General features: G+C 49.7%; 1 protein-coding gene across 4 annotated transcripts in view; it reads left to right on the top strand.

Annotated features, from left to right (window-relative positions):
• CABP1 (calcium binding protein 1) overlaps nt 1–18580 on the top strand; it is a 48445-nt gene extending 29865 nt beyond the window's left edge. For 2 of the 4 annotated variants that reach the window (XM_087913578.1, XM_026717117.2), the window contains exons 2-7: nt 3726–3902; nt 5765–5795; nt 9398–9541; nt 13673–13782; nt 15743–15890; nt 18014–18580. In XM_087913578.1, coding sequence (XP_087769704.1) covers nt 3810–3902; nt 5765–5795; nt 9398–9541; nt 13673–13782; nt 15743–15890; nt 18014–18039 — 552 coding nt within the window. In that variant the 5' untranslated portion in view covers nt 3726–3809 and the 3' untranslated portion in view covers nt 18040–18580. Of the gene's footprint in view, nt 1–3722; nt 3903–5764; nt 5796–9397; nt 9542–13672; nt 13783–15742; nt 15891–18013 lie in introns of all 4 variants that reach the window. The other 2 variants (XM_087913577.1, XM_087913579.1) reach the window with 1 other exon arrangement.
• The last annotated feature ends 8671 nt before the right edge of the window (nt 18581–27251 follow it).

Raw genomic sequence — 27251 nt, 5'->3', positions numbered from 1 at the left:
CTGGCAGCTGCTTGTTGCTGCCGCTGCTGGATTTTCCTCTCTTTCTCTCTGGGCCGTGCACAAGACCGACAGACAACTGCATGCGTGGTCGGCAAGGCTCCCGTGTTGCACAGGAAACCTCTGGAAAGTTCAGAGGAGGGGTCTCCAACCTTGACAACTTTCAGACTTCAACTCCCAGAGTTCCTCAGCCAGTCATGTTAACTCAGGAATTCTGGGAGTTGAAGCAGTGGTGGGATTCAGCCAGTTCACACCAGTTCGGGAGAACCGGTTGTTAATTTTCAGAGCAGTTTGGTGAACTGGTTGTTGGAAGAAATCATGAGGGAGAGAACCAGCTGTTAAATTATTTGAATCCCACCACTGAGTTGAAGTCCACAAGTCTTAAAGTTGCCAAGGTTGGAGACGCCTGTTCCAGAGGGACAGGACTTCCATTTCTCCTTCGCACCAGCCACTCTCCATGACCTAAAACCTCCACAGCAGAAAGTTGAGGGATTCCGAATGGCTGGTCAGTCTGGGCAAAGTTTTCTGTGCACGCACCGAGTGCAGCCTTAATGAAAGGACTCAGTCAGTGGGTGGGAGAACCCAGATTCAGGGAGGGGCTCTTTCATGGAAGCTGGGAGGGAGCTGACCCACCAACCGTTTGAATTTTCTGGCTTGGTGCAGAAGTCTGTCCCCATAAGGGCTTCAGTCTGCAAAAAGAAGGCCAGGAATGACCTCCACCGTGACAACAGGCCTTTCCCTGCAGCAGGGATGGCAGCCTGGGGCCCTGGAAAGCTTTTCTGATGAGAATCAACCGGGCAGGCTTCACCTAGTTGCAGAAAGGGGGACAGGTGAAGACTCTAGAGCGTGATGGCTAATCTTTTCGGCACCAAGTGCCCAAACCGTGCATGCAAACCCCAAAAATGCAATACAGCCCCCCCCACGCATGCACAGCAGAGACCCAAAAACCAGCTGGCCGGTGAGAGGCACGCGCACATGCACGGCAGAGCTACGCTAGGGCGACGGCTCACATGCCCGCAGAGAGGACTCTGCGTGCCACCTCTGGCATACGTGCCACAGTTTGGCCCTCACGGCTCTAGAGCTGTGCTTCTCAACTGTAACTGCTTTAAGATACGTGTACTTCAACTCCCAGAATTCCCCAGCCGGCCATGCTCTTTGGGGAATTCTGGAAGTTGAAGTACACACATTTTAAAGCAGCCATGGTTGAAAAACACTGTTCCAGAGCAGGAGTCTCCAACTTTGGCAACTTAAAGACTTATGGACTTCAACTCCCAGAATTCTGCTGGCTGAGGAATTCTGGGAGTTGAAGTCCACAAGTCTTAAAAGTTGCCAAGGTTGGAGAGCCCTGTGCTAGAGGAAGCCCTAATAAAGAAGGAAGCCTTCCTTCTTCCAAAACCTCATTGGGGGTATTTTATCCAGTCCTATCTGAGGTAGAGAAGGTGGATTGTTACCTGGAACCTCCATCCCCAAATATTGAAAGCAAACCTTGTCCTAAAGGCTGAGCCTCTGCTAGAGGCTTTTATTAATATTTTATTAATATTTTTAAAGATATTTTTATCCCCACCTTTATTGTTTTTGCTACTGTCTTAGTTAGTTAGTTAGTTAGTTTACTTTATTATCCTTGCACCTCTTACAACGAAATCAAGCACCGTCTTCAGTGCACACCATGACCATGAAAATAAACACAAACGCACATCCTTCACCCTCCACACATTGAATTGAAAACCCCTCCACCACACCAACACTTGTCTTAAAAATAGCAATTCAGACTCTTGGGAAGGGGATCTCCCTCATGTCAGCCCTGCCAGGTGAGCCGGACAGGAAATACAAACAGGTGAGATAAAGAGTCTACTTTATGGCTGGGTTGCATCAAAAGGATCTTGCAGGTACAAACTTCCTGCCCCACCCTTGTAAACCCTTGATCAGTTAAGGCAGCTCCTTCCTAAGTTTCTTCCTCTGGCCGTTTAAGTGTCTGGGGCTCCACTCTCTCTTCTCTGATTGTTTCCCCTCCTCCCTGAAGGTCATCCATACAGTCCATTACCCCTCCACATGGCCATGCTGGGGGCTGCTGGGCCCCAGACATCGGTGGATGCAGACATTCTTATTTATCTCCCACTTCAACCTAGGCAGTCCTTGACCTACACCACTTCACTCAGTGACCATTCAAAGCTACAACAGCACTGAAAAAAGTGACTTATGATCGTTTTTCACACTTACGACCGTTGCAGCCTCCCTCGTGTTCACCTGATTAAAATTCAGATGCTTGGGGACTGATCCACATTTATGACCATTGTCGTGTCACCCCCTCACATAAACCCTTTTTTTGCGATCTTCCATGGGAGGGAAGCCAGATTCACTTAGCAACCGTGTTACTAATTTAACAACTGCAGTGATTCACTTAACAACTGGGACAAGCAAGGTCATAAAATGGAGCGAAATTCATTTAACAAATGGGTCACTTAGCAACAAAGATGTTGGGCTCAGCTGTGGTCTTAACTCGAGGACTACCTGTAGTTCTTGCAGTGAGAAATGATGGTTGCCGGTTGCACCCTGGCTGGGTTGTCTTGGCCTTCCCAGCCCTTCTTGCTTAGGGGTGACGGAAGTCATCCAGAAGACCTCCTTCCATGCTGCCTCTGTTGTCCGTTGGGAGGACTGAGTGGGCTTTGGAGGTCATCGCAGAAGTCACATCCAGGGGCTGGAGGGGGATGCTTGACTTGCAGTGGCAGTGGCAGTGGCACTTAGACTGACGTGCCGCTTCCGAGTGCTCCCCAACCGTGGCAACTTGAAGACTTGTGGACTTCGACTGCCAGAATTCCCCAGCCAGCTTTGCAACCCTCTCTAAGTTCAGTCCCCAACCGGGGCTGCGAAAGGATATTCCAGGGGGTGCGAAAACCTGGGTTTAGAAGTGTCAAAATTACAGTGTTTCTGTATAAGGCAAAGGTTCCCCTGGCTAGTCGTTTCCGGCTCTAGGGGCTGGTGCTCGTCTCCATTCCAAAGCCAAAGACGTCGCCGGGATCATGTGGCCGGCATGACTAAATGCTGAAGGCGCATGGAGCGCTCTTCCCTTCCCACCAAAGGGGTTCCTGTTTTTCTACTTGCATTTTTGACTTGCTTTCGCACTGCTAGTTGGCAGAAGCTGGGTGGGACAAGGAACAGGAGGAGCTCACTCTGTTGCGCGGCGCTAAGGATGCTCACCGCCGAACTGCCGACCTTTCTTCGGCATCGTAGCCGCATCCCTGTACCATTATCAATGTAATTAGATGTATAATGATATGTATAGTTACATGCATATAATTATTTTTAAGGAGCGTGAGGATATATCAGAAGTGTTCTAGGGCTGTGAGGGGCAGGAAAGGTGGTTGGGAACTCCTGCTGTAAGTGCTTGACGGAGTCGTGTAAACGTGCGTCCCTTCTTTGAAGTGAACTTGTGTTTTGTGCACTTACTCTGAGGCCAAACTGCAGGGAGGAACACGGGAGAGACGGTGGAAGGATAGCCGGGTACCAGGTGCCTGGGAGGTAGAACGTTCTGGGCCTGAAAGACGTAGCTTGTCTCCTAGAATCCTCTCAAAACATCCCCGGCTGAGAAGGCTGTGCCACTTCAAGGGATTGGCGGGGGGGCATCCCAGAGGCAGGGGTGATTCTCGGGTGGGGAGACACCTGAGCCTGGGGACGCAGAGAGGTAACTTCCTCTGTTGTGTTGTTTGCTTGCTGCTGAACTGGCCAAGAAGATCCACCAGGAGGAGAAGGCCTGCTATAAGGCGGTCCCGCTGAGTGAGGAGGGGCCGTCGGCCGGTGAGGGCCAGGGCTCCCTCATGGTGCTGGCCCAGAACTGCGCGGTGATGCACAACCTCCTCGGCCCGGCCTGCATCTTCCTGAGGAAGGGATTCGCGGAAAACAGGCAGCCGGTATGTAAGTCACAGCCCCGCTCTTGGGACAGGCCGCCTACAGGGGGCACAGGATCGCCTGCGCGGAACCTCTCCTCCTCCTCCTCCTCCTCCCCCCCCCCCGCCTGGCCCTTGCCGTGCTCGGGGAGGTTCCCATGTCCTGAACACCACTCAGCTGCAGGAACACCACAGGAAGAGCTGAGCTGCAGCAGGAGGACCATGGAAAGTGATGCTACGCTGAGCTCAGGTGGACCACACCTTTGAGGAGGGGCCTTGGGGAAGGTGGGGGCTGATGGAGCGCCAGAGGGAAGAAACGGCTGACCCTTGGGGCATCTCCTACGTGTGCCCCCCGGCAGGAACATTGCAAGCCCACAGTTACGCCAGGATGCCTGCTAGGAAAGCTCTCCTCAGGGTGCCCTAAAAGTTATTTAAACAAACACAAACAAACCAACACACACACACACACACACACACACGGCTCCTCTGTTCCCTGCCAGGCATCTGTCTGGGTTCAGCTCCAGCTCTCTGGGTGACTATTCCTGTTGTTGCCTTATTGCTCTCGGCATCCTTGAGGGATCCTTGCCCCAAACCAGCCAATGGCTGCAACGGAGGATCTTCCGCAGAGGCTCGCAAATAAGCAAGGAAGCCGCCTTCTCTCCTGTGCAGCCCCTCCCGTTCACCCCCTCCCCCCAGCCTGGCAAAAGGAGGGGGAGGGAGGGCATCTGGAAAGAAGGTTCTGGTGGGGATGTGGGGGCACCAAAAGCAATTTACTGTCTAATTCAGCCTTTCTGCTCCCTTTGGAACCACCCCGGGCTCTGGGCAGAAGCCCGGTAGGTGGAGTAGCAGTGCGGTGGCTTTGTCAGATAAGGAGATTGGGACTGGGGGAGGGGGGGACCTACCACCTGGGAGACAGCAGCATCCAATGGAAGAAGAGATTCCCACCCCACCCACCCCTTAAGCAGCGCATTTCCAGCTGGGTTTGGTTCCCTTCATGGCAGCCACAGAGTTTTCTTCTGCTTCCATCGTTCACCTCTGAAGCGCAAGGCCCATCTCGGCTGCTTCGTGGCTTTGTTGGCCTCTCCTCCTTCGCTCCCCCTACCCCCAGGATCCCTTCGGGCGCCCGATACCGGCATCTCTGGGCTAAGGCTGGGCCAATTTTGCTGCCCTGGGCAGCCGGAGCGGGGAGGCTGCAGCTGAAACAGGGCGGAAGGAACACAGAACGTACACTAAGAGGGTTGGAAGCAGTGGTGGGATTCTACCGCTTCGGCCTGGTTCATGTGAACCGGTAGTAAAAAACGTTACCATTCGGCCGAAGTGGAATTTCTTTCTCCCCCCCAATGATCAGCTGTTCTGATCAGCTGCACGCCTCTCCATGCTCCATTGTTTGCCTTCCTGGGCCTCAGGGAAGCCCCCCCGGAGCAAAAATGCCCCCCAGGAGGCTTCCCTGAGGCCCAGAAGGCCAAAAAACGGAGCCGGGGGGCGGGGGGGTTGCTGCAGAAGAAAGGAGAAGAAGCCATGCCCACCCAGTCACATGGCTGCACCCACCTAGACCCTCCCACCTAGCCAGGCCCTCAGAACCAGCAGTAAAAATGTTTTCATCCCACCCCTGAGTCCAACTCCGCACCCGAGAATAGGGCCTTCCCTCCCCACAGCCTCTACCACATCCTCCGTCCTCCGTCCTTAGCAGGGAGGCCTTTTCTTCAGGTGCCCCTGAATTACACGGATGAGCTTGGGTGCAAACTCTCTTGGCCAGATTGGGTACTGGACTAGATGACCTCTCCATGACCCCTCAAGCCTTTTCCTCACTTCCCTTGTCAGCACACTCAGTGTATGCTCTGAAGAAGAGCCCATTTTTTTAACCACAGGAACTTTTCCCCCCGCAGGACAGAGAGCTGCGTCCAGAAGAAATTGATGGTAAGATGTCTTCCTCTTTCTTTCTTTCTTTCTTTCTTTCTTTCTTTCTTTCTTTCTTTCTTTCTTTCTTTCTTTCTTTCTTTTTACTGTTTTAGAGCAGGAAGTCTCCACACTGGACAACTAGGGCTTGTGGACGTCAACTCCCCGATGTCCCCACCCACAAGCCTTAAAGTTGCCACGTGTGGAGAGGCCTGGTTTAGAGCAGGGGTCTCCAACCTTGGCATCTTTAAGACTTATGGATTTCAATTCCCAGAATTCCTAAGCCAACTTTGCTGGCTGAGGAATTCTGGGAGTTGAAGTCCAGTGTTAATGTTTCCAAGGTTGGAGACAGAGGTGGGATTCAGCCGGTTCTGACCAATTCTGGAGAACCAGGAGTGGAAATTTTGAGTAGTTCGGAGAACCGGCCAATCCCACCTCTGACTGGCCCCTCCAACCCCGTCTCTTCTCTGCCTCCCATTGAGTCCCGGCTGATCAGCTGGGTCTTCTTTGGTTGCCCTGCACAGGAGAACGGAGCTGGAAAGCAGGTTAGTGGGGTGGGGAGGGAAGGGGGATTTTGCAGTCTCCTTCCCCTGCCACATCCACCAAGCCACGCCGACCAAGCCACGCCCACAGAATCGGTAGTAAAAAAAAATTGAATCCCACCAATGGTTGGAGGCCCCTGGTTCAGAGGACCGTAAAAGGGAAAGGGGGCCATTAATGTCTGAGACTCCCGTTCTCATTTTTTCAATTTTTAGTTCTCTCCCACTTCTCCGGCAACTGACAACTTTAAAAAAAAAAAGTCATAAAAATTCACATGCATTTGGGCATGTTGTCTGTCTGTCTCTCTCTCTTTCACTTATCTACCAATCCAGCTTTGCAAGCGGTGGTTCTGTATTTCCCACCCACAAATGTACAGAGATTGGATTATTACTGTGTGTGAAAACTTGCATTCTTACATACATTCTGAGAAGTGTGAAAACTGGAGAAACATCTTTGGGTGGCAGATTGATTTGGAAGTGGGAATTTGAATCGGTGGCAGGGAAGCAACTGGCTGGGGGGCCAGACTGAGGGCCTGAGGTCCTAGCAATTCCCAGTCCCTGCCTAGGGCGGAGTACAGAGACGCTAAGTGAGTTTTGGAGAGGTTCTTAGTCCCCAACCTTGCCGGAGTGGGGTAGGGTTGGGGGAACGGTTGTGTATGAGTGGGAGGTGCAAGTGTGAATGCCCACCACTCTCACAAGTGGAGCTTCACACACCGACGTGTTTGCCTGCTGCTTGCATGGCCCGGTTCCGAATGGGTTGCAACCCGGGGATTGTGGACTGCGAGTTCAAACCATGGTCCTCTGAGATGCTTTGAGTGGCATCCTATGGGGCTTTACCCCAACAACGGTTGTCATTAGAAGAAAAACATAAAAAACTTGAGACAAAAGAGCCACAAAAAGGAACTTTTAAAAAAATCAAATGGAAATAATAAAACACAAGCAGAACTGAACGATCTTCTGAGATGCTTTGAGTGGCATCGTATTTGGCTTTAGCCCAAAAGGCAACTGGACTTTCTTGCGCTTTTTTTTTTCCCTTTGAAAAACACTTTTGCTTCTTAACGTTACGACAACCCCACAGAGTGCTAGCAACGAGGTGACTGCAAAGAATATAAGTGCTTCCATCCTCCATCAGTTGGTTAGAAAGAAAGAAACCTCCCAGATGAGAAGCAAAAGGTTTTCAAAGAGAAACCAAGGAAGTCCCAGTTGCCCTTTTGGAAAAACGTGTTTGGAACAACCATGACCTGAATGATGGAGAACCTCCATGGACAGTCGTGCCTTTAGCTCTTTGCGGGCTGCCGGGAGTGGCTAAAAAGACCTCGGGGGTGTGTGTGTGTGCGTGTGCGGAGGAGGGGGGCTGTCGCTCAATTGCTGCTTCTCTGCTCCCCAAAAGGGAATCAACCTCCCTTTCGTCGCCAGCTTCTTCACACCGGTGGAAGAAGACGATCACGGTGGGCATCTTGCTCCAAGGCGAAGGGACTGCTGAATCCCCAGGAGGCTGCTTGGGGGAGAAAGCCCCAATCCCCCCCCCCCATGCCCCTCCCACCACCTTCTTTTCAGGACCCCTGTTCACCTGGCAGTTTGGGCACCTGCTCCACATGACCTCTCTGGGCTCCGGCCAAGCACCATATCCATCCTCTCGGGGGGGTGGGGGTGGGTGTTATTTATTTATTTATTTATTTAGCCAGATGCTTACAATATAATTTGCTAGCCATACAAAACATTTGCTAGACCCATACTCGAATACAGCTCATCAGTCTGGAACCCACATTACGTATCTGATATTAGCACAGTTGAGAAAGTCCAGAAATATTCCACAAGAAGAGTTCTCCACTCCTCTACTCGTTGCAGAAGACCTTATGCTACCAGACTCAAAATTCTAGACCTAGAAAACCTAGAACTACGCCGCCTCCGGTTTGATCTAAGTATAGTATATAAAATCATACATTGCAATAACTTACCCATCAATGAGTACTTCAGCTTTAATCATAACAACACAAGAGCACACAATAGATACAAACTCAAGGTTAACCGCACCAAACTTGATTGCAGGAAATACGACTTCAGCAACGGAGTGGTCAATGCCTGGAATAATCTACCTGACTCTGTGGTTTCTTCCCCAAACCCCAAAAACTTTAACCTTAGACTGTTTACTATTGACCTCACCCCTTTCCTAAGAGGTCTGTAGGGAGCGTGCATAAGCGCACCAATGTGCCTACCGTCCCTGTCTTATTTTTCTTATATTTTCTTATATGTCTTCATAACTGTTTTTACTTATACCTATTATCTTGTAAGCAACTGACAAATCAAATCAAATCAAATAAATAAATAAATAATAGAAATAAGAATAAACTTACATGAAATAGGAACTAATAATTGGGGACAATAGGACAGGGACGGTGGGCACAAGGGACGGTGCGCTTATGCACGCCCCTTACAGGAATGGGGTGAGGTCAATAGAGGTTAGTTTGAGGCTAAAGTAAATTGCTCCCCCTTGGAAGATCCCGAGAGGGAGTGTGGTGTTTCTTGCGCTTCACTGCAAGCTGATTCCTTGAACATGCGAAATCTCAGAGAGGCCTGGAAGGGGCTCTGCACAGTGGTGGGATTCAAATGTTTTTATTACCGGTTCTGTGGGCGTGGCTTGGCTTGGTGGGCGTGGCAGGGGAAGGTTATTGCAAAATCCCCCTTCCCTCCCCACCCTACTAACCTGCTTCCCAGCTCCGTTCTCCTGTGCAGGGCAACCAAAGGAGACCCAGCCGATCAGCTGGGACTCAATGGGAGGCAGAGAAGAGATGGGGTTGGCGGGGCCAGTCAGAGGCGGCATAGGCCGGTTCTCCGAACTAGTCAAAATTTCCGCTACTGGATCTCCAGAACTGGCTGAATCCCACCTCTGGCTCTGCAGGAACACATAGGTTGCCACGGTGGCTTCCGAGGCACTGCTTGAGCTCCGGCCAGCCATGGGAGGGCAGAGAGCCCCTCCCAGACCCTGGATGAGAGACCCCCCAGGGCCAGGCTTTGCAAGAGGCAAGGGTGAAAAGACCCGCCCCCTTCCACAGGCCCCGCCCTCACCTGGATTTGCCCCCACAGAGCTGAGAGAAGCCTTCAAAGAGTTTGACCGAGACCGAGACGGCTACATCAACTGCCGAGACCTGGGCAACTGCATGCGGACCATGGGCTACATGCCCACCGAGATGGAGCTGATCGAACTGTCGCAGCAGATCAACATGAACTGTGAGTGGCAGCCAACCACCTGCCTGCTGCCGGGACGCGTGTGTGTGTGTGTGTGTGTGTGTGTGTGTGTGTGTGCTGGCGCTCCCTCAGACTCTCCTGGATGCTTTTTCTCTCTCTGGACCCATCCTCCTTTTGCCCCCTTTTGCCTGCTTCCTTGCCCGAGTAGAACCCCAGCCTTGCGCCAGGCACGATCCCTGCATGGCCACGGGTGGGATCTGCATGCCTGAAAGCTCAGCCGTCACACAGAGGAGGGTCAGCCTGTCGTTCCACAAGGGGCCCCGTTTCCTCTCAGAGGGTCTGCCGTCACCCCCTTCCCTGTACGGCTTCCTCAGTATGGGGGGGGGGGAGGGGTGTCCTTCATTGTGTGCCTTCACGGTTCTTTCCTTGACCAGCTCAACTGTTTCGGCAAGGACAGGAGGGTTGCTTTGGCCAAGGACTCTCTGGCTTGGTTCACACAACACACTCCACCCAAAACCAAGATAACAGAACACCGTTCCAAATCTCATGTGCAGGCTTAATGCGATGAATTGGTTTGCGTGAGGCACATTAAGACAATTTAATCCCTGTAGGGTACAGAAGCCCAAAGTACCCTGTTCCGGTTTTGTTATAATAATATACTATGTGAATTTAGGTAGCATCACTCAAGCCATCATTTTAAAATGATGGAAAGGGATCATTTTTAAGACTTGTGGAATTCAACTCCCAGAATCCCTCTTCCAGTCATGTTAGCTCAGGAATTCTGGGAGTTGAAGTCCACCAGTCTTAAACGTGCCAAGTTTGAAGACCACTGGTTTATGTTTTACTATACTGGTACACCTACCACAAGTTCTGAGATTATTACTATTATTATTACTATTATTACCATTATTATTATGACAGTGTACACAGCAAATGAGATAACTATGCTGAATAATAATAATAATAATAATAATAATAATAATAATAATAATAATAATAATATCCTTATCACAGTCAGCCAGATGTTCAGACTGGGTCTGGCATTCTTGCCTACCTATCGAGTCCTTACCAAGGATATGGGATAGGCAAATCTGGATGTTTGATGGTGTTACGGATATCACTGCAGGATGGAAGCTGTTCCAAGCAAACCTGCCTTCTGCAATTGACTGATGGCAAATTTGTCAATGCCTACTATTATTATTATTATTATCATTATTATCATTATTATCATTATTATCATTATCATCATCATCATCACCGTATACTCAAAAATGTGAAGTCACAGCTGCTGCTGCTTCAGCTGGCATTGGCTTTCATACACAACAGTTCTTCTCCTCAAGAACCTGGGATGCTGTAATGGCATTGTGTCTGTTGTTATCATTTTAACCTACAGTTTAAGGAGAAAGTAGTGCCACATAAAGAGCAACAGTGAGCTTATTTTGATAAAACCTGTTCAGTTAGGAAAATTGCTATCAGACACCTCTGGATATTTTATTTTTGGAGCCACAGAGCCATGTTTGTCAACCTGGAAGGTGTGGGCTTCGGTGCTTGGAAATCCCCAGCCGGCATTCTGGGACTTGAAGTCTTCATTCATGCTGACCGGGGAATTCTGGGACCTGAAGTCCACACACCTTTAGTGTTGAGAAACACTGCTTTGGAGTAGAGAAAGCAGGAAAATGCGTTTGAAGACCTTGAAGAGCTGACCTGGAGAGGGGCCGCCTGCCTCCCTTGGCTCAATCTGCTCAAGCAAAGGCTGGACCCCCAGGGGGCTTCTCCTTGGGCTCCCACCCTGAGGGGGAGGGGTCAGTCCGGGGAAGGGCTCTGCTCAGCGTCCGGCGCATCCTTCCACTCGCTCAGAGCAAGGCAAGCAGAAGGATTGTCCCCCAAGCACAGCTCCCATCGCAAGGCCAGATGGAGACGGGAACGTGACTCCCGCCTGCCTGCGTAATCTGCCTTCTCGCTTTGCTTCCTCCCTTTCCTCCGAGGCTCCGGCTGCCTTGCTGGGGGGACGGGAACCAGGCTCTGTTGGCTTAAATCAGTTCCAGTTGGCCTGGCAGGATGATTCGGGCAGCAATTATTTTGTGGTGAATTAGCAGCAGCAGCGGGAAGGCAGTGAGAGAGTCGGAGGCTGCCTTAATCAGGGGACCTGTTTCTGCCTTGAACCCCCAGGGGCCTCACTCGAGACGAAGCACCATTTCGTTCTGGGTAATCAAGCCCCTGCTCCAACCCCTGCTCAAGGCAGCGCTCTTCGTACCGTCTTGGACAAATGGTTGTCCAATCTTTTCTTGAAAACTTTAACGAGGGTTCAAGGAAGTTGGGAAGTTACGAAGAAGAAGAAAGGGACACTTGTGCAGGTCAGGTCAGGCTGCCATCTTGAAGCGTAAGAAGAAAAAGGAATCCTGTGCTAAGAGTTGCAGTAGTAGTCCCCCTAGGCTGTGGCTGTGCTTGCCTCTCTGTGTGTGCCTGTGTGTGTTTGTGTATGCGTGCGCATGCACACCTGTATATAAAAAAGATGTTGAGACTCTAGAAAAAGTGCAGAGAAGAGCCACAAAGACAATGAGGGGACTGGAGGCTAAAACATACGATGAACAGTTGCAGGAACTGGGCCTGGCTAGTCTAGGGAAGAGAAGGACCAGAGGAGACAGGAGAGCAGTCTTCCAGTATTTGAGGGGCTGCCAGAGAAAGAAGGAGGACAACCTATTTTCCAAGAAGGCCAGAGAAGGAATAATGGGTGGAAACTGAACAAGGAGAGATTCAACCTGGAAATAAGGAGGCATTTCCTGATAGTGAGAACCATCAACTGATGGAACAGAAGTTGCCTTTGGAAGTTGTGGGAGCTTCATCACTGGAGGCTTTCAAGAAGAGACTGGACTACCATTTGTCAGAAATGGTGTAGGATCTCCTGCTTGGGTAGGAGGGTCGGACTAGATGACCTCCAACGTCCCTTCCAACTCTGTTAATCTACTCTGTACGTGTGTATAAACCTGAACATCAAAGCTGAGCCCATCTACTCCTGCTCCAGTCAATGGCCTTTGCTATTTATGCCCTCTTGGTCACCAGGCCCTGCGCTCTGTTCTATTAGCAGCTCTTTTTCTATCAAGCATAGAATTAAAAGGCTGGACGGGAACTTGGAGGTCTTCTAGTCCAACCCCTGCTCAAGGCAGCGCTCTTCGTACCGTCTTGGACAAATGGTTGTCCAATCTTTTCTTGAAAACTTTAACGATGGTTCAAGGATCAGCTGTAAAAAAAAAAAAAAGAGCAACCAGTGCTGTAGACAATCTTTAGCTCGGTGGCCACTTTAAGATGTGTGGACTTCAACTCCCAGAATTCATGGGAGTCTGGGAAATTCTGGGAGTTAAAGTCTTAAAGTTGCCAATGTTGAGAAACATGGCATTGGCTATTTGTCAAGTATTTATGAGTATATTTCTCCAGGCTCACTGGAGAAAAATATTTTCCACTCTTTCTTCAGGGAGGCCGTCCAAGATTCTTCGTGTGGTTCACAGCCGTAAATGTTCCCGTCCTGGGAATATTTCAGGTCATGAGTCAGTCTGAATCCGGAGCTGGTTGCTTTGATTCCGAGCCAAGCTGAGAACATACATTGTTCTCCATTTATCCCGCTTGAACTGATGTGCCGAGAATGTTGGTTGCATAAAAGTGTGCAGAAAAAAAAGGATGCCGAATCTATTTAAATTAGGAAATTCAGACTGAAAAATATAACCATGAGAAACAGCAAATCTGTGCAATTTTAGGTCTACAGGAGTTTATTTTAAGTGCTGTGACCTCCTGACACGAACGTATAACAAGCCTAATATTTTACACGCTTTGTTTCAGTAGGAAGTCTGGATGTGAAAATACTCATTTTTCTTCCGTACATGCAGACTCCGTACAGGCCTCCTCCAGCAGTGGTAAAACGGGGTGGGCACGGGGGTTGGCGCTGGCTGGCATGGCTGGCCGCCCCTTTGGAGACCTCAATTGTTTCTGTGCCCTTTTGGACACAGGCCAAGCGGCATGGAGCCCCACCCCCCACCCCACCGGCGCATGCTCCTCCTCCACCCCATGGGGGGCCACTTGTGCACATCCCGTAGCGTCCAGACGGTGCGGCTGGAGTCTGGGTTTGGATGGGGGGGGGCTTTACTGTAACCGCCTTCTGCACATTCTGCCTTGTGTCCTCAGTGGGCGGCCATGTAGACTTTGATGACTTCGTGGAACTGATGGGGCCCAAGCTGCTGGCGGAGACAGCCGACATGATTGGGGTCAAGGAGCTGCGGGATGCCTTCAGGGAGGTGAGAAACCATTTCCAAAATTGGCCTCGTGTTTCTTTTCTTCCTCCCCGTGGGAGGCTTGTGTTGTTCTGCCTTCTTCTTGGGGGCCCCCAAAAGTCTCTTTCCCTGATTCTCCTGGTGGTGGTTTTTTTCCCCTTAGTTGATGGTTGGACATAATAGAGGTGCTGCTGCTGTTCTCCTTGTGTTCTTTCCCGTCGCTGCTTCTTGTGATGACCCAAAGGGGCGTGGCACAAAGGCAACACAGTCAGATAATCAGATAAACCCTTTATTAGCTCCAACTTTGCCCCCAGTGTCCAGGTTACCCTCTGGCTGGAGAAAAACTCTCCCAGGAACAGCCTTTGACTGCAGAAAATTCAGTCCAAAACAGGGTAAACACAAATTGTAACTTAAAGTCCAATCAAGCCAAACTGAAGTAATTAGTTTGGCAGGGCAGGAGCAAGAATTTCAGACTTGAAAGCACGGCAAAACTCACATGGTTGGGAAGACACCATGAACATGGATAAGCAATGACAACATAGGATAAAGTCACATTTGCTCCCAGCCTGCATTTCTTTTAAGCTTTCTTCCCAGCTGTGCCTAATGAAGGGAATCAGGGCCCTTTCCTTCCCCCTATGCCACACAACCTATGTTGCTCTCTTCTCCGTTCCTCCCTGCCTGCCCTAGTATCAAGAGGGGGTGTGCCTGCTCCTTCCTCTGAACTCCCTCTCCCTTGTTCTACCTCTCCCCTGCTCTGCCCAGCCGGACTTTGCCCTTCCCCATCCTCCTCCACAGCCAACGGAACCACACTCCCGCTCCCTGTCTGTTGTTCATTTTCCTCCTCGGATTCAGACTCTGACAGGGGCATGACACTTCTTCCCTAGTTGGAGTAGGTGTGCTTCTCAAAAAATTGCTTTGTGGCACGTGGAATATGTGAGTCGTACCTGCCTGCTGGCTCTTGAGAACAGGGAGTTGATAGAAATTGCTGGAGACAGGTGTCAGGTTCACTTTCCTGCACACGCCAAAGCACTTTCTGGAGACTGCATCTGAAGAGCTATGCAGGCCTACTTTCCAGCCGCCAAAGCTGCTGCTCTGAAGATGAGAAGAATTCCCTCCTAATCCCTCCACTGGGAATGGCCTCGTCTTGGTTGTTGTTGTAAATCGCAAGTGCAATTCACACTTGCATGTACTTGCATTTCACGCTGCTGTTTGTTCTGAGCAAGGCTTCCTCGACCGTAATTATGCACACGCTTATTTTAAAAACAAGTCTAATTTTATTGCAACACTGGGAATTGTTTTCATTTCCAGCCGGTAATTCATCTCAAACAGTTCCTTGAGATAAGCACCCACCTTTCTTTTCTGTGAAATGCTGCCAATAACAGAAGTGTCAAATGAACTAGAAAAAGAAACCAACCGAAGTACAAATAGCTTCAAGAATGAATCTGAACCGAATGAACAACCTTGCTTCCTGCAAAGGTTTCGTCATCTTTGTCTGTCCTTTATCCCTTATAGGAGGGGCAATCACCTCCCAGCCTTACTCCCGCGTTGCCCCTTTTGTTTAAGCTGCTCTTGCCTTCTAGCAGCTCTGTGCACATGCGCACTGGGAACAGGCTCCCCTTCTTCCTCTGCCTTGCTGCTGCCAGATTCTGGGGGCTCCAGAGGCAGCACCCTGCTCCCAGATGGTCCTGGCTCCATCCCTGCATCAGATGCAGGACCCTTGTCCGAGTCCTCTCCAGACTCCTGGACTGGTCCCCATTCTTCCCCCCTGTCCGATTCCGCTGCCGTCTGTACTGGCTGCTGGCAAACCACAACACTGTTGACCAACATGCTTTCAAGGGAAACTCTCAAAGCGTGAGGTGTAAAATCAAAGTGTTGTCATGCATGGGCTCGGTTGGGCAAAGGGTGCAGCTTTGGGAGGCCCACGGAAAGCCTTCGAGGAACCACCAACCAACTCTGTGGTCCTTCCTGGTGTGCTTTTGTGCAGTTTGACACCAACGGAGATGGAGAAATCAGCACCAACGAACTGCGAGAAGCTATGAGGAAGCTCCTCGGGCAGCAAGTGGGACACCGAGACATAGAGGACATCATACGGGATGTTGACCTGAATGGAGATGGGCGAGTGGACTTTGAAGGTGAGCGGAGGGAGGGTAGGATGGCCTGTCCACTAGCCACAGAGTGGGAAGCAGCCATGGAGCTGGCTGGGAGACCTGGCTGCTTGGGGAGGGCCTCTTTCCTCTTTCCTTGTAGAGGCTCTTAATCAGAGGTCCCCAAACTTGGCAACTTTAAGACTTGTGGACTTCAATTCTGGGAATTCTGGGAGTTGAAGTCCACAAATCTTAAAGTTGCCAAGTTTGGGAACCCCTACTCTTAATAAAGGCTCAGCATGGGTCTACAGGCTATACAGTTCCTCTCACTGTGTGAAAATGGCGGGGATGATCTGCACACACACACACACACAGACACACAGACACAGACACACACACACACTGTCCCCCAGCCTCTAAAGGAGAGCAGAAAGGGACCTCCGGCCATCTCCCATCCATCACCCCTGACTTTAATAGGTTAGGAAAAAGGAAAGTGCCTGGCTGTAAGAGGCGCCTGTACCTGTTGCAGCCCAAGGACGGGGGAGGCTCAGAGCCAGGAGTTGGGGGATGGGGGGGGCTTCTTCCCACCCCCAACTCCAACGGGTCTCTAGCCACAACCAGGGAGGTTCTTCCGTTTTTGATTTGGGGCAGCTGAGCCAGGAGAAAATGGGCTTTGCTAGCCAAGAAGGACGGCTCAAGCCTCCCCTGGAAACGCCCTTAAGGTGCCTTCTGACTGGCTAATCCAGTTACTTGTGGCATTTCCAAGTAATTTAAAATGGACATTTTATTTAGAAAGCAAAAAATAAAAAAAAAATGGCAGACTTCCCACTTCTGTAGAACCACCTCCAATTATACAGACTGCAGAAGGACAGAGTTGGAAGGGGCCTTGGAGGCCTTCTAGTCCAACCCCCTACTCAGGCAGGGGGTCCTCTACCATTTCAGGCAAATGGCTGACCAGCCTCTTCTTAAAAATGTCCCGTGTTGGAGGATTCGCATCTTCTGAAGGCAAGTTGTTCCGCTGGTTAATTGTTCTGTCAGGAAATTGAGACTGAACAAAATTGAAGAAATTGTGAGCTGAACTTGGGGAAGGTATGAAAGAACTATTAAAGGGAGAAGGAAAGAAGGAAAGGGGAGGGGAAGAGAAGGGAGGAAAAGGAAGGGGGCAGAGGCCGGAGGAGGGAAGGGAAGGGCTGTTTAGATGAAAGATGGATGAGACCGTGACACAGAAGGAAGCATAAGAAGCTCAAGCCGGTACAAGAAAGAACAACGAGATACCTGAACAGCCTTTCCAGATTCTGTTATTTAATCCCAAACCCCACAATAGTAAAGAAGCATCCATTTATTTGCATAATCTCTTTTTCCAGTTATTTTCCAGTTACGAGTCCATTTTTGTTGGGCAGCTGTAATCAAACCAATAAAGCAATCAATGCATGCATCCCCCTCACCCTCGGTTTCTTGACCTGGCCTGTCTGATGCACATCTTGAAAAGCCGCCCAAGTTTCTCTCTGTCCCTTCGTATACTCAGCAAAGTCAACTATTTTGACTTTCTTTTTCCTGCTTTCTTCTGATTCTGGGCATATAACCCCTTTTCCACGCCTTCTCTGGGTGGCTCTTTCAAACCTTCCCCTAAATTCCTTTACAGAAATGCTCTCTGTTTCTGGAAAACTGCTGTAAATCTGGATCAGTAATGAGACTGAAATCAGTGTTAAGATGCGTGGACTTCCAACTGCAAAGCCGGTGGGGAAATTCTGGGATTTGAAGTCCAGCATCTTAACCAGGGGTGGGATTCAAAAATGTTTTTTTACTACCGGTTCTGTGGGCGTGGCTTGGTAGGCATGGCAGGGAAAGGAGATTGCAAAATCCCCCTTCCCTCCCCACCCCACTAACCTGCTTTCCAGCTCCGTTCTCCTGGGCAGGGCAACCAAAGGAGACCCAGCTGGTCAGCTGGGACTCAGTGGGAGGCAGGGAATAGATGGGGTTGGTGGGGCCAGTCAGAGGTGGGATTGGCCGGTTCTCTGAACTACTCACAATTTCCGCTACCGGATCTCCAGAACCGGTCAGAACCGGCTGAATGCCCACCTCTGATCTTAACACTGCTAACTTTGAAAACCTCTGGCCTAGAAGGACCCACCCACAAGCAATGTCTCTCTGGCCTCCCCGCTTTTCTGCAGAGTTTGTCAGGATGATGTCTCGCTGAAGGCAGCTCTTGAGCTGAGCGGTGACCCAGCCCTGGAGGGTAGAAAAGGGCCACGCGTGGCGCGCCATGCTCTGAGCTCCTATGCAATGCCGGCTGCCCCATCGACGGTGTGCCGCAGTGACCTGCCTCACTCCTCCACCTGGCCTGATGCTCCTTCCCTCTCCACACTGTGAATGATTCGCGGTCTCCTGCATTCGAAGCGCTGCCAGGAGAGGTGACCTCAAGCAGGTGGGCAGCAGCCACAGAGGGCTGGACGTCATCGAGGCCTCCTTTTCCAACTGCTTTTGCTCTTCCAGCCAACCCTGCAAAGTGACGAGAATGGGGGGGGCTGGATGCAGGGGCCCCCGGGACCAGTGCCTGATGTGGACTGTGCTGTCTGGACTTCCGTTCCTTGGCCAAGGCGCCTTGTGCGAATGCCTCCTTCCATCTCCTCTGTGTCGCCTTGATTTTTGCCTCTGGAATGTTTTTCTGTCTCCCTTCAGTCCTGTTAAGGGGCACCGATATGTGTTTGCGCAGAAAAAGAAATAATATTGAGCAAATACTCTCTGCGAGGCTGGCTCTTATTCGCCCAGGGATGGTGGGGTCGTGGAGGGCCAACTAGGGGTCAAGGCCTGCAACTCTGTTAATGGGGGCTGTTAAGAGCCCCCCCAAAACGCTGGAGCAATAATAGAACAGAATTCTGTATTAGCCAAGTGTGATTGGACATACAAGGAATTTGTCTCCGGGGCATAAGCTCACAGTGTACAGGCAAAACAATGATAAATCATTATCATAATCATAAAATACATTCATCATAAATCATAAGATACAACACTCAGGGATAATCATAGGATCCTAAATAAATAATCAACATAAATCATAAGATACAAACAACTGATAGTCATAAGATGTTTCTGTTTTAAATTTGGGGCCAGCCTATTGCTGTGCCAGAATGGTTTTTTCTTCATCCTGATTGGTTGGGAGTCTTGGTCTGTGTTTATTGGTCTTGGAGTTTGCTGCGTTCTGCTTGATTGGTGTTTCTAATATCTTCTGTCTGTTTTGTGGCTCTTTTTGTGTCTTGATTGGCTGGCAACATTGTGTTTCCTGTATTGGAGGCTTTTAGTGCAGCTTGGCTTCAAGTAAAAGGACGGCCATCATTTATAGGAAGCTAGGTTTCATCTGGGTGCCTGGTTGGGGTGTGTTTGAGCTGGAGGTATCGGGGGGGGGGGGATCTGTTTGTGCCCAGGTGTTTGCTTAGCTTGTGGTGTGGAGATTTTTTTGTTTGAGAGTGCAGGCTTCCAGATAATTGACAGCCTGGTGGAGTCATCTCTTCTATTCATGCTTTCAGGTCTTTTTTCAATCTCTATGGCTTCTCTGATAATTCTGTAGCTGGGGTTTTCTATAGTGGCTAGGGTTTTGGTGCCATTCAAGTCGATGCTATGACCTGTGGCTTTCATGTGTTGGAGTAGTGAGGAAGCGTGTTCCAGCTTTTTTACCGCATTTTTGTGTTCATCTAGGCGGGTATTTATTCTTCTATTGGTCTGTCCAATGTATGTGGCTGGGCATGATGCACAGGGGACTTTGTATATGCCTTGGTTTTCCAGGTCAATTTTATCTTTAGGGTTTCTAAGGATGGCTGCTATTTTTCTGTCTGTTTTGAAGGCAGTCTTGATGTGATGCCTGTGTAGTATCTTACTGATTTTGTCTGAAGTACCTCTTATGTAGGGCAGGACAGCTGTTCCATAGGTCTGTTCGAGTGTCTCCGCCGGGCTCCGGTTGCAGGAAGGAGTCCTGGCTGGCCACGCATGGCTGCACCAAACGCCGCAGCGTTGCACTAAATGCCGCGGTAGCACAGGGAGAAGGGAAAGCAACGGTGGCAGAAGGTCTCCCAATACGAAGTGCCCCACCAACACCGAGGTCAACATCCAAGCTGTCGCCGCTCGCCCACCCGAGGATGCAAGGGGGGGGGGGGAATTAAGTCATCCCTGAAAAGATGGTCTAGCCATTTTTTTCGGGTGTCAAAAAAAAAAAAAGGCCCGGCCTTATTTTGTGAGAAACACGGTATATATATTTCTTCCAGATGTTTCATAAACTAGGTAACATCATCCATGCTAGCCTGACTATCGTAGTACTGACTAGCACTAATGTCATTCCCTACTTTGGGTCATGAAACGTGTGCAAGGAAACAGCCCAGCTCAGAGAACACCAAGGAGGACCCCTCATAGCTGGAGATGCCAAGCGCTGCCCATGGGAGGCGATCCTTGTCCATTGGCACGGCCACCTTGCCATAATGAAGGCAACCCCTTTTCAAGGGGAAGGACGACTAGTGCGTGGTGCACCAGAGGCCACCTGTGAATGTTGCAGCTCTGCAGAATATTTGGGTGCGCCCAGGAGCCCAGCAGCTTCTCTTCAGTTGCCTTTGGGGTTTAGTGAACAGGCGAAGGATTGGGCCTCTGCCCCTCTTGATACTGTTGGAGGCATCCCACATCTCCTGCTGGCACAAAGCTTCAGGCTGCTCTTGCCTTAGGAGACAGGTAACGTTTACTTAGTTTACACTAGCCGGGTGTTTTTTCACCTGGGCAACTTAACCTGTGGACTTCAATTCCCAGAATTCCACAGCCATCATGCTTTCTGTGGAATTCTGGGAGTTGAAATCCACACATATTAAATCCCCCAAGATTGAGAAACGCTGCTCTGGACCCCCTGCACTTCACGAGCAAGGAAGAATGGCTCTTCTGGCCAAGTCTCAACTCTCCGGTGTCTTCTTTAAGCTCCAAATTTGCTGCCACTCTCCCACAGGCCTCTCCCAGAAGCACCCCTGGATCTTCCCCTTCCTTCTTCTGCAAGGAAGAAGGGGGCCAGGGAAGCTGGCAGGAGGCAGAGCCCAGGGTGTCAGCCAGACTGGGTGTCAGCCAGGCTGAGGAGAATCAAGTCAAAAGATGAATACAGAATAACAGAGTTGGAAGGGACCTTGGGGGTCATCTAGTCCAACCCCCTGCCCAAGCAGGAGACCCTACACCATTTCTGACAAAGGGTAGCCCAATCTCTTCTTGAAAGCCTCCAGGGATGAAACTCCCACAACTTCCGAAGTGGGCAGCCCAGAGCCACCTTGCCAATTTGTATCCGGCCACATGCATCATGCCAGCTGGTCTGCAAACCACACAATCTCATCTCACCCAAGAAGCCACATGGCAAGAAACATACAACGCCCTGTCAACACCCCACACTCGCCTGCTGGCCATCCAAGGCCAAGACGGTGGCTGCAGCCCTGCAGTTGAAGCTGCCCATTTGCTGCCATCTTGACCTGGCTCCAGAGATGCCAGCTGCTGAAGGAAGGCCAGGATTCTCCCCTGACTTGGCTGCCTGTAAATCTGATCCAGCTGGGTGCCAGGCCCTAGAGGCGCATGCCATGGACAGGAAAACAGGTGGAGCTTTGATCACACAGGTGTGGCCACCATCTTGACTTTTTTTCACCAAACACTGCAGACCTCCTGGACGGAGCTATGCAGGTGGGACACGGTCAGCAATGTGGCTGCAGCAATTGGGTGCTCTTGAGCTTTTGGGCTCAGAGTAGTGGGCAACTCAGCTAGCGCATTGAAAAATCAAAACAGGCTTTTACAGGCAGGCAAAATTAAATTCAGCGAGGCGCAGCATCTTAATAGCCAAGCAGGCTCATATCTAGTGAGGGTAAATAGACCAGGAAATCCACATAGGTGCTAAGAAAACATGGTGGATCCGTGCATCTATGAAGCAGTCAGGAGCACAGAAGACTTTGTCTTTATAAAAAGATTGCACTGTTCTGACCTAAGCTTCCCCAAAAGCATGAAGCCAACTCCACATCCAGATTAACCCCTTTTTATTTAGTTTACAGTGAATTCTTTTCCAGCAAAGTCCCGACCAACAGTCTTTCAAGATATTTCACAATCACAGACCTTTATCAGGCTTGGCGAGTTGCCATGCTGATATCTTTCAAACGCCACACTGTAGCCGACAATACTTGGCAATAATGCAGGAACAGAATTTCACCCAAATGAACTAATTGCTTCCTGCAAAAACCTCACTCCCCTTTCGCTCCTCTTTTATTCCCTATGGGAGGGACCATTCACCGTCTACCTGTGGCTTTACTCAACCCTTGTTCCTCAGCTGTTCCCTTCTTCCGGCAGTTCTGCACATATGCACACTGGGAACAGGCTCCAGCTGTTCTTCTGCCCCACTGATCTCCGACTCCAAAGGCAGCTGATAACTGTCAGACGGCCCTGGCCCCATCTCTGCCTCTGACACAGAGCCCTTGTAAGAGCCTTCCCCAGACTCCAGGACTGGCCCATGTTCCTCGCCAACTTCCTCACTGTCTGAATCTGCTGCCAGCTCTGGCAGGCCACAACATGCACATGCACAAACAACACACACACACACACACACACACACACACACACACATCCCTATGATGCACTCATGGATGTCTCAGTATAGTGCCTGCATAAGACCTTCAGCACATGAAATGCAATATTAATGGAGATTCGTAATGCAATCAAGAGGAATATCCTTCCTCTGGACAACTGAATACAAAACGAAATACTGAAATCACTCAGTATGACACATGATTAATTTAGATCAGTGTTTGTCAACCTCAGCCACATTGGGGTGTGCGGCTTTCAATTCCCACAATTTCCTAGCCAACAGTGGAGGTTGAAGAATTCTGGAAATAGAAGTAAAAGTGGCCCAGTTTGAGAAACAGATTTAGATCAACAGTGAAGCTGATGGAAGACAAGGACATCCCGTGGCAGAATTTGGTGGTGGTTGGCTGAGAAGCAAGGTGTGTGTGTGTGTGTGTGTGTGTGTGGCTTTGATGGTGTTGCCATTAATAGGCGGGAGGCTCAGCCAAGAGGGTGACCACCATTCTGATCTCACACGCCTACAAAAGGAAAATCACAGCTTGTAGAGAGGTAGCTATGGAGGAACCCGGGAGTCCTTGTGCAGCGTGTTCACACAACATGCTAAACTGGAGTTGTAATCCCAGGCAAAGAGGACATGGCTAGGTTCAGGCTGTGTGCTAGGCCCTTCAATAAGCTGATTATAGTTTCACCTGAAGGTCTGGTTTCCACAAGAGGCTGAACCCCAAAGATACAAACCCATTGGCTTCTTCTCCCACATTGTGTGGACCTCACTTGCCCTGACAAAAATCCAGAATGAACTGTTACCTTCTCAGCCCTGGTGGCTTGGCCTTGTCCCTCTCATTAAATCTTGGGGTGTCTCTCTCTCTGTGTGTGGGGGGGTCAGGATTCAGTCCTCCCACTGTCCTGCTCCTCATGCCAGAGAGGCTCCCTTGCTCCTCCTCCGCTGCCAAACAGAGCTCATGGAGGCAGGGGGAGGATTGGGGGAAGGTCGTTTTCATGTACAGACGGATTTGGGGATTAAGTCGTCAATCTAATAATCTCATTGCAGAGATTACTCCTTCCATCTCCCAGCCAGGCCAGAGGAGGCTCCAACCGTCCGTCCAGAGCAGCTCCATTGGTCCGCATCCCACCCTGTTTTTCTGGCATGAGACACCTGGGAGAGGACCTGGACTTCCTCCTCTCTGCAGGAACCTTTCCAGCCTCATGTACTCTGGGAGTGAAGGAACTTCTCAAAGCCTTTCGGGTTAGGAAGCCTCAAACAGGAGAGGGCGGATAGTGCCATGCAGGGGGTGAAGGGCAGCCCACTCCTCTCCACCAATAAAGGAGAATATTTGGCGCTCAGGGTTGAAATGGGGTCTCCTTGGTCATCTCCGAGCTTGCTTGTTTTCTTGCAGACTTTTCGTTACCCAACTAAATAACATCACTAGCACTGATAGCGTTACCTAGTTGGATAATGAAATGTCTGCAAGAAAACAGATCAACGGATTGACAGAGTTGGAAGGGACCTTGTAGGTCGGGGTGTCAAGCTCATGTCGTCACGGTGGCATTAGGTGACATATCGGAACTTTTTTCCCTTTCGCTAAACCCGGCGTGGGCGTGGCCATCACATGTCACATCCGGCCCACGGACTGCAAGTTTGACAGCCCTATTGTAGGCCGTCTGGTCCCAAACATCCAAGCTTAGAGAGTAACAAGCCACTTCCCATTCCCCTGGCCACATTGTTCTAAGACAGCATCACAAAACAGCTGGATCCCTCAGCTGGTCCTCATTTGCCCTCACCTTGCTTGGGAAGAGAAAGTATCCTGAAATGTTAGGGGCTAGAACCCCAATTCCAGACCTTACAAGCTGAAGGAGCTGAAGACAACCATCTCCAGAATGCAGCATTCGCAAAGACAAGGGACTGGTGGTCCCCAGGAGGAAACATGGTCATGGACGCAAAAGGACATGTCTGCTACAGGGAGAGCTTTTTAAGCAGCATAAAGTTTTGACTTTGAACACTACTAGCGTTAGTGGAAACAACCACAAACAAAGAGCAGAAGTTAGGAGCCATTTGCAGTTGCTCAGCTGCCAAAGATCAAAACTAGATTTTGTGCACCACATTACTGCACCGTGTGTCACATAAACCGCCCCCTTCCAATCTCCTTTGCTTCATACATTGAAATATGGCAATTCTATTCCTCTCTACCTGGTGGACTAAGCCTCGCTGAGGCTCATTTACAATGATTACAGATGATGCTCATTAATCTCCTGTGATTTGGCACTTAGCTTAAGCTCTGATTTGTCCAGATCAGCAATCCGTCTTCAAAGTATTTAAATGCAATGGAGATCACATGGCTGGATAGGAGCTGGAAATGAAAAGAAGTGAAGTGTCTCTTCAAATGGTTGCATCACTTCGCAACCTAAACTATGATCTTTCTGCCCTTAAGCAAACCCAGCACATGGGTGGAAGCGGAGCAGACATTTCTGGAAGGACAACTGTAGTTATACCCCTCCATTCTCAGCCTGGATTTGCCCAATCTGCATGTCAGGGCTAAACAGGCAGTTTGTGGTAGGCTTGCCTGTTGTTTCTGCATGTTGGGTGGGTCATCCCCTTAAATCATGCTAAACAATGATCTGTAAGATCCCTTCCACCTTGATCAGGGGCCAGGGGTCTCCAAACGTGGCAACTTTAAAACTTTAATTCCCTAGGCAGCCATGATGGCTGGGGTATTCTGGGAGTTGAAGTCCACAAGTCTTAAAGTTGCCAAGTTTGGAGACCCAACCTAGATGTTCCACTGACCTACTGGGTTTAGGGTAACATGTTCTGTGATAATGGCAGTTGTGTTTTGGTCATTGGTGTTGAGGATTTAGCGGGATGTATGAAACTGGCCAGAAGTTTTTGTCAAAGATGGATACAGGCACAGAAAGGCCTAGGGTGGTGATGTTGAGGCTGGGCTCCAACACTGTTTTGCTGTGGCCCTTCCTTCAATCGTTTTTCCTGCTGCCAACAGCATTTTGCCAAAAAAAGGAGTCGAAACATTAAAGAATTCAGGAAACCTATTTTTATTTTAAACCTATCTGTGCTCCATTGTTCCATTTTAACCTGATGGGGCAGAACAGATATTCCCATCGGAGAGCAGCCATCCTCGGATCCTGCCAGGCAAAGAGCCAAAAAAGTGACCTGTGTCCTGATGTCCTTGTGCAAGAGGCAGACTGTGTGCCACTGACACGAGCGATGCATGATAGGTGATAGGCGTCCTTTGTGTGCGGGCATGGCTTCCCACGAACACGTGTGCCAGAATTGATTCTTGGCCAAGTTTAGCTGCTTCCGCTTCCTCCTACCTTCACTTACCTCTCTGCGTCCCGTGGAGTGGACTTTCTCCTTGTCAGACAATCAGACAAGCACAGTGTTCCTGTTGCAGAACGAGGAGCTGAGAACGTTGGTCCTGCCAGTCTGAAGAGGCAGTTTCTGCAGAATGCAGAGGGTTCAACTCCCTGCAAGAGGAAAATCAGCCCGCAAGGAACCTGTTGAGATCGAGGGCCCTTCCAGATGCGGGCTGGACCCGACAAAGGGATGCCGTGATTCCACCCTCCCAGCAGATGACACCATCTGGCATTTTGCAAAAACAATTTCTTCCCGTTTTCTCAATATTTCATCAATGTGACTTGGGTGCTCTTCCTTTCTGGGGTGCGGAGTGGCTGTATTCAGGCCACTCAGCTCCAAACTTCAGCTTGCCTTAAGAAGGGGCCAAAGCACAAAATTGTGCAATGCTTTATAAAAGAAAATGTTTCCTTTTTTGAACGAGGGGAAAGGAGAAAGGATTCCAGGATGAATCAGGATGGGGCAACATGTCTGACTAACAGCAGATGGTGCCTGGCTGACAGTTCCCTCAATTTAAACACTACGTCCTCATAATGTCCCAATTTCTGAGAAGTGGAATTAGAAGGATTTTGATACAGAAACGCTGTTAGTCATAACCTTTCTCCTTGATTTTTGAGAGAATTTATTTTAAAAAGAGCAATCAGAGCATTTAAATTATATTTGGCTCTAATATAATCTAATTTGGTCCACTCTAATAATTCACAAGTCCAAACCTCTGGTAAATAATGGACTGAATTTAAGTTGGCACAGATCTTTTTTTTTTTTGAAGAGTATTGCATGATTTGAGGTGCTACCTGTCCATCAGGAAGGAACTGGCAGAGCTGGGAGCTGAATTCAGAGACTTGTCAGGGGACTGGATTAGACCACCACCAAGGTCTTTTCCAGCCCTCGGATTCTATGTTTTTTTTAAAAACTGTGCAACCATAGTGAAGGCTGTGGGGTAGCGTGGCCTTCCTTTCCTTCCTGGTGCTTTGTAGATGGGTCGTACTACCGTGGTTTCTAGCCTTCAGGACTATGTTGGGGATCATCAGAATGGTTTTCCACTATTTGCACTGGCCAGACTGCCTCTGGACTCTGTCCAGATCTCGCTCTAGGCTATAGCGTGCCCAGAAGAAAACAAGGAGAGCAAAGACTTTGTAAATCAAGTCCTCTTGAAAAAAGCTGAATAAATTTAGAACATAACTTCATGGGACGAAAGGACCTTGGAGATCTTGTAGGGCAATCTCCTCCTTGGCAGGAATTTGATACCATCCCAGTGAAATGGTTGTTCAGTTAGAAAAAAAAAAACTCCTTAGATTGCAGAAAGTAAGGAGAGACATAAAGTAGTCTTCAAGAAATGCCATTCTGCAGAAGTTGGAACAAACTTGTTCTACTGCTCCAGAGAGAGAGAGAGAGAGGAAGATCTCTTGGGCAAAGGATTTGGAGGCTCTCCTTTGGTGGAAGGAAAGGATATGGTAGATCTTCTATCTCAGGAGGAT

Source organism: Pseudonaja textilis, chromosome 15, assembly GCF_049901715.1.
Source record: "Pseudonaja textilis isolate UNSWEBS1 chromosome 15, rPseTex1.2, whole genome shotgun sequence".
In the NCBI taxonomy this organism is placed as follows: domain Eukaryota; kingdom Metazoa; phylum Chordata; class Lepidosauria; order Squamata; family Elapidae; genus Pseudonaja; species Pseudonaja textilis.
Note: the sequence above shows the minus strand (reverse complement) of the source record. Positions and strands in the feature narration are given on the sequence as shown.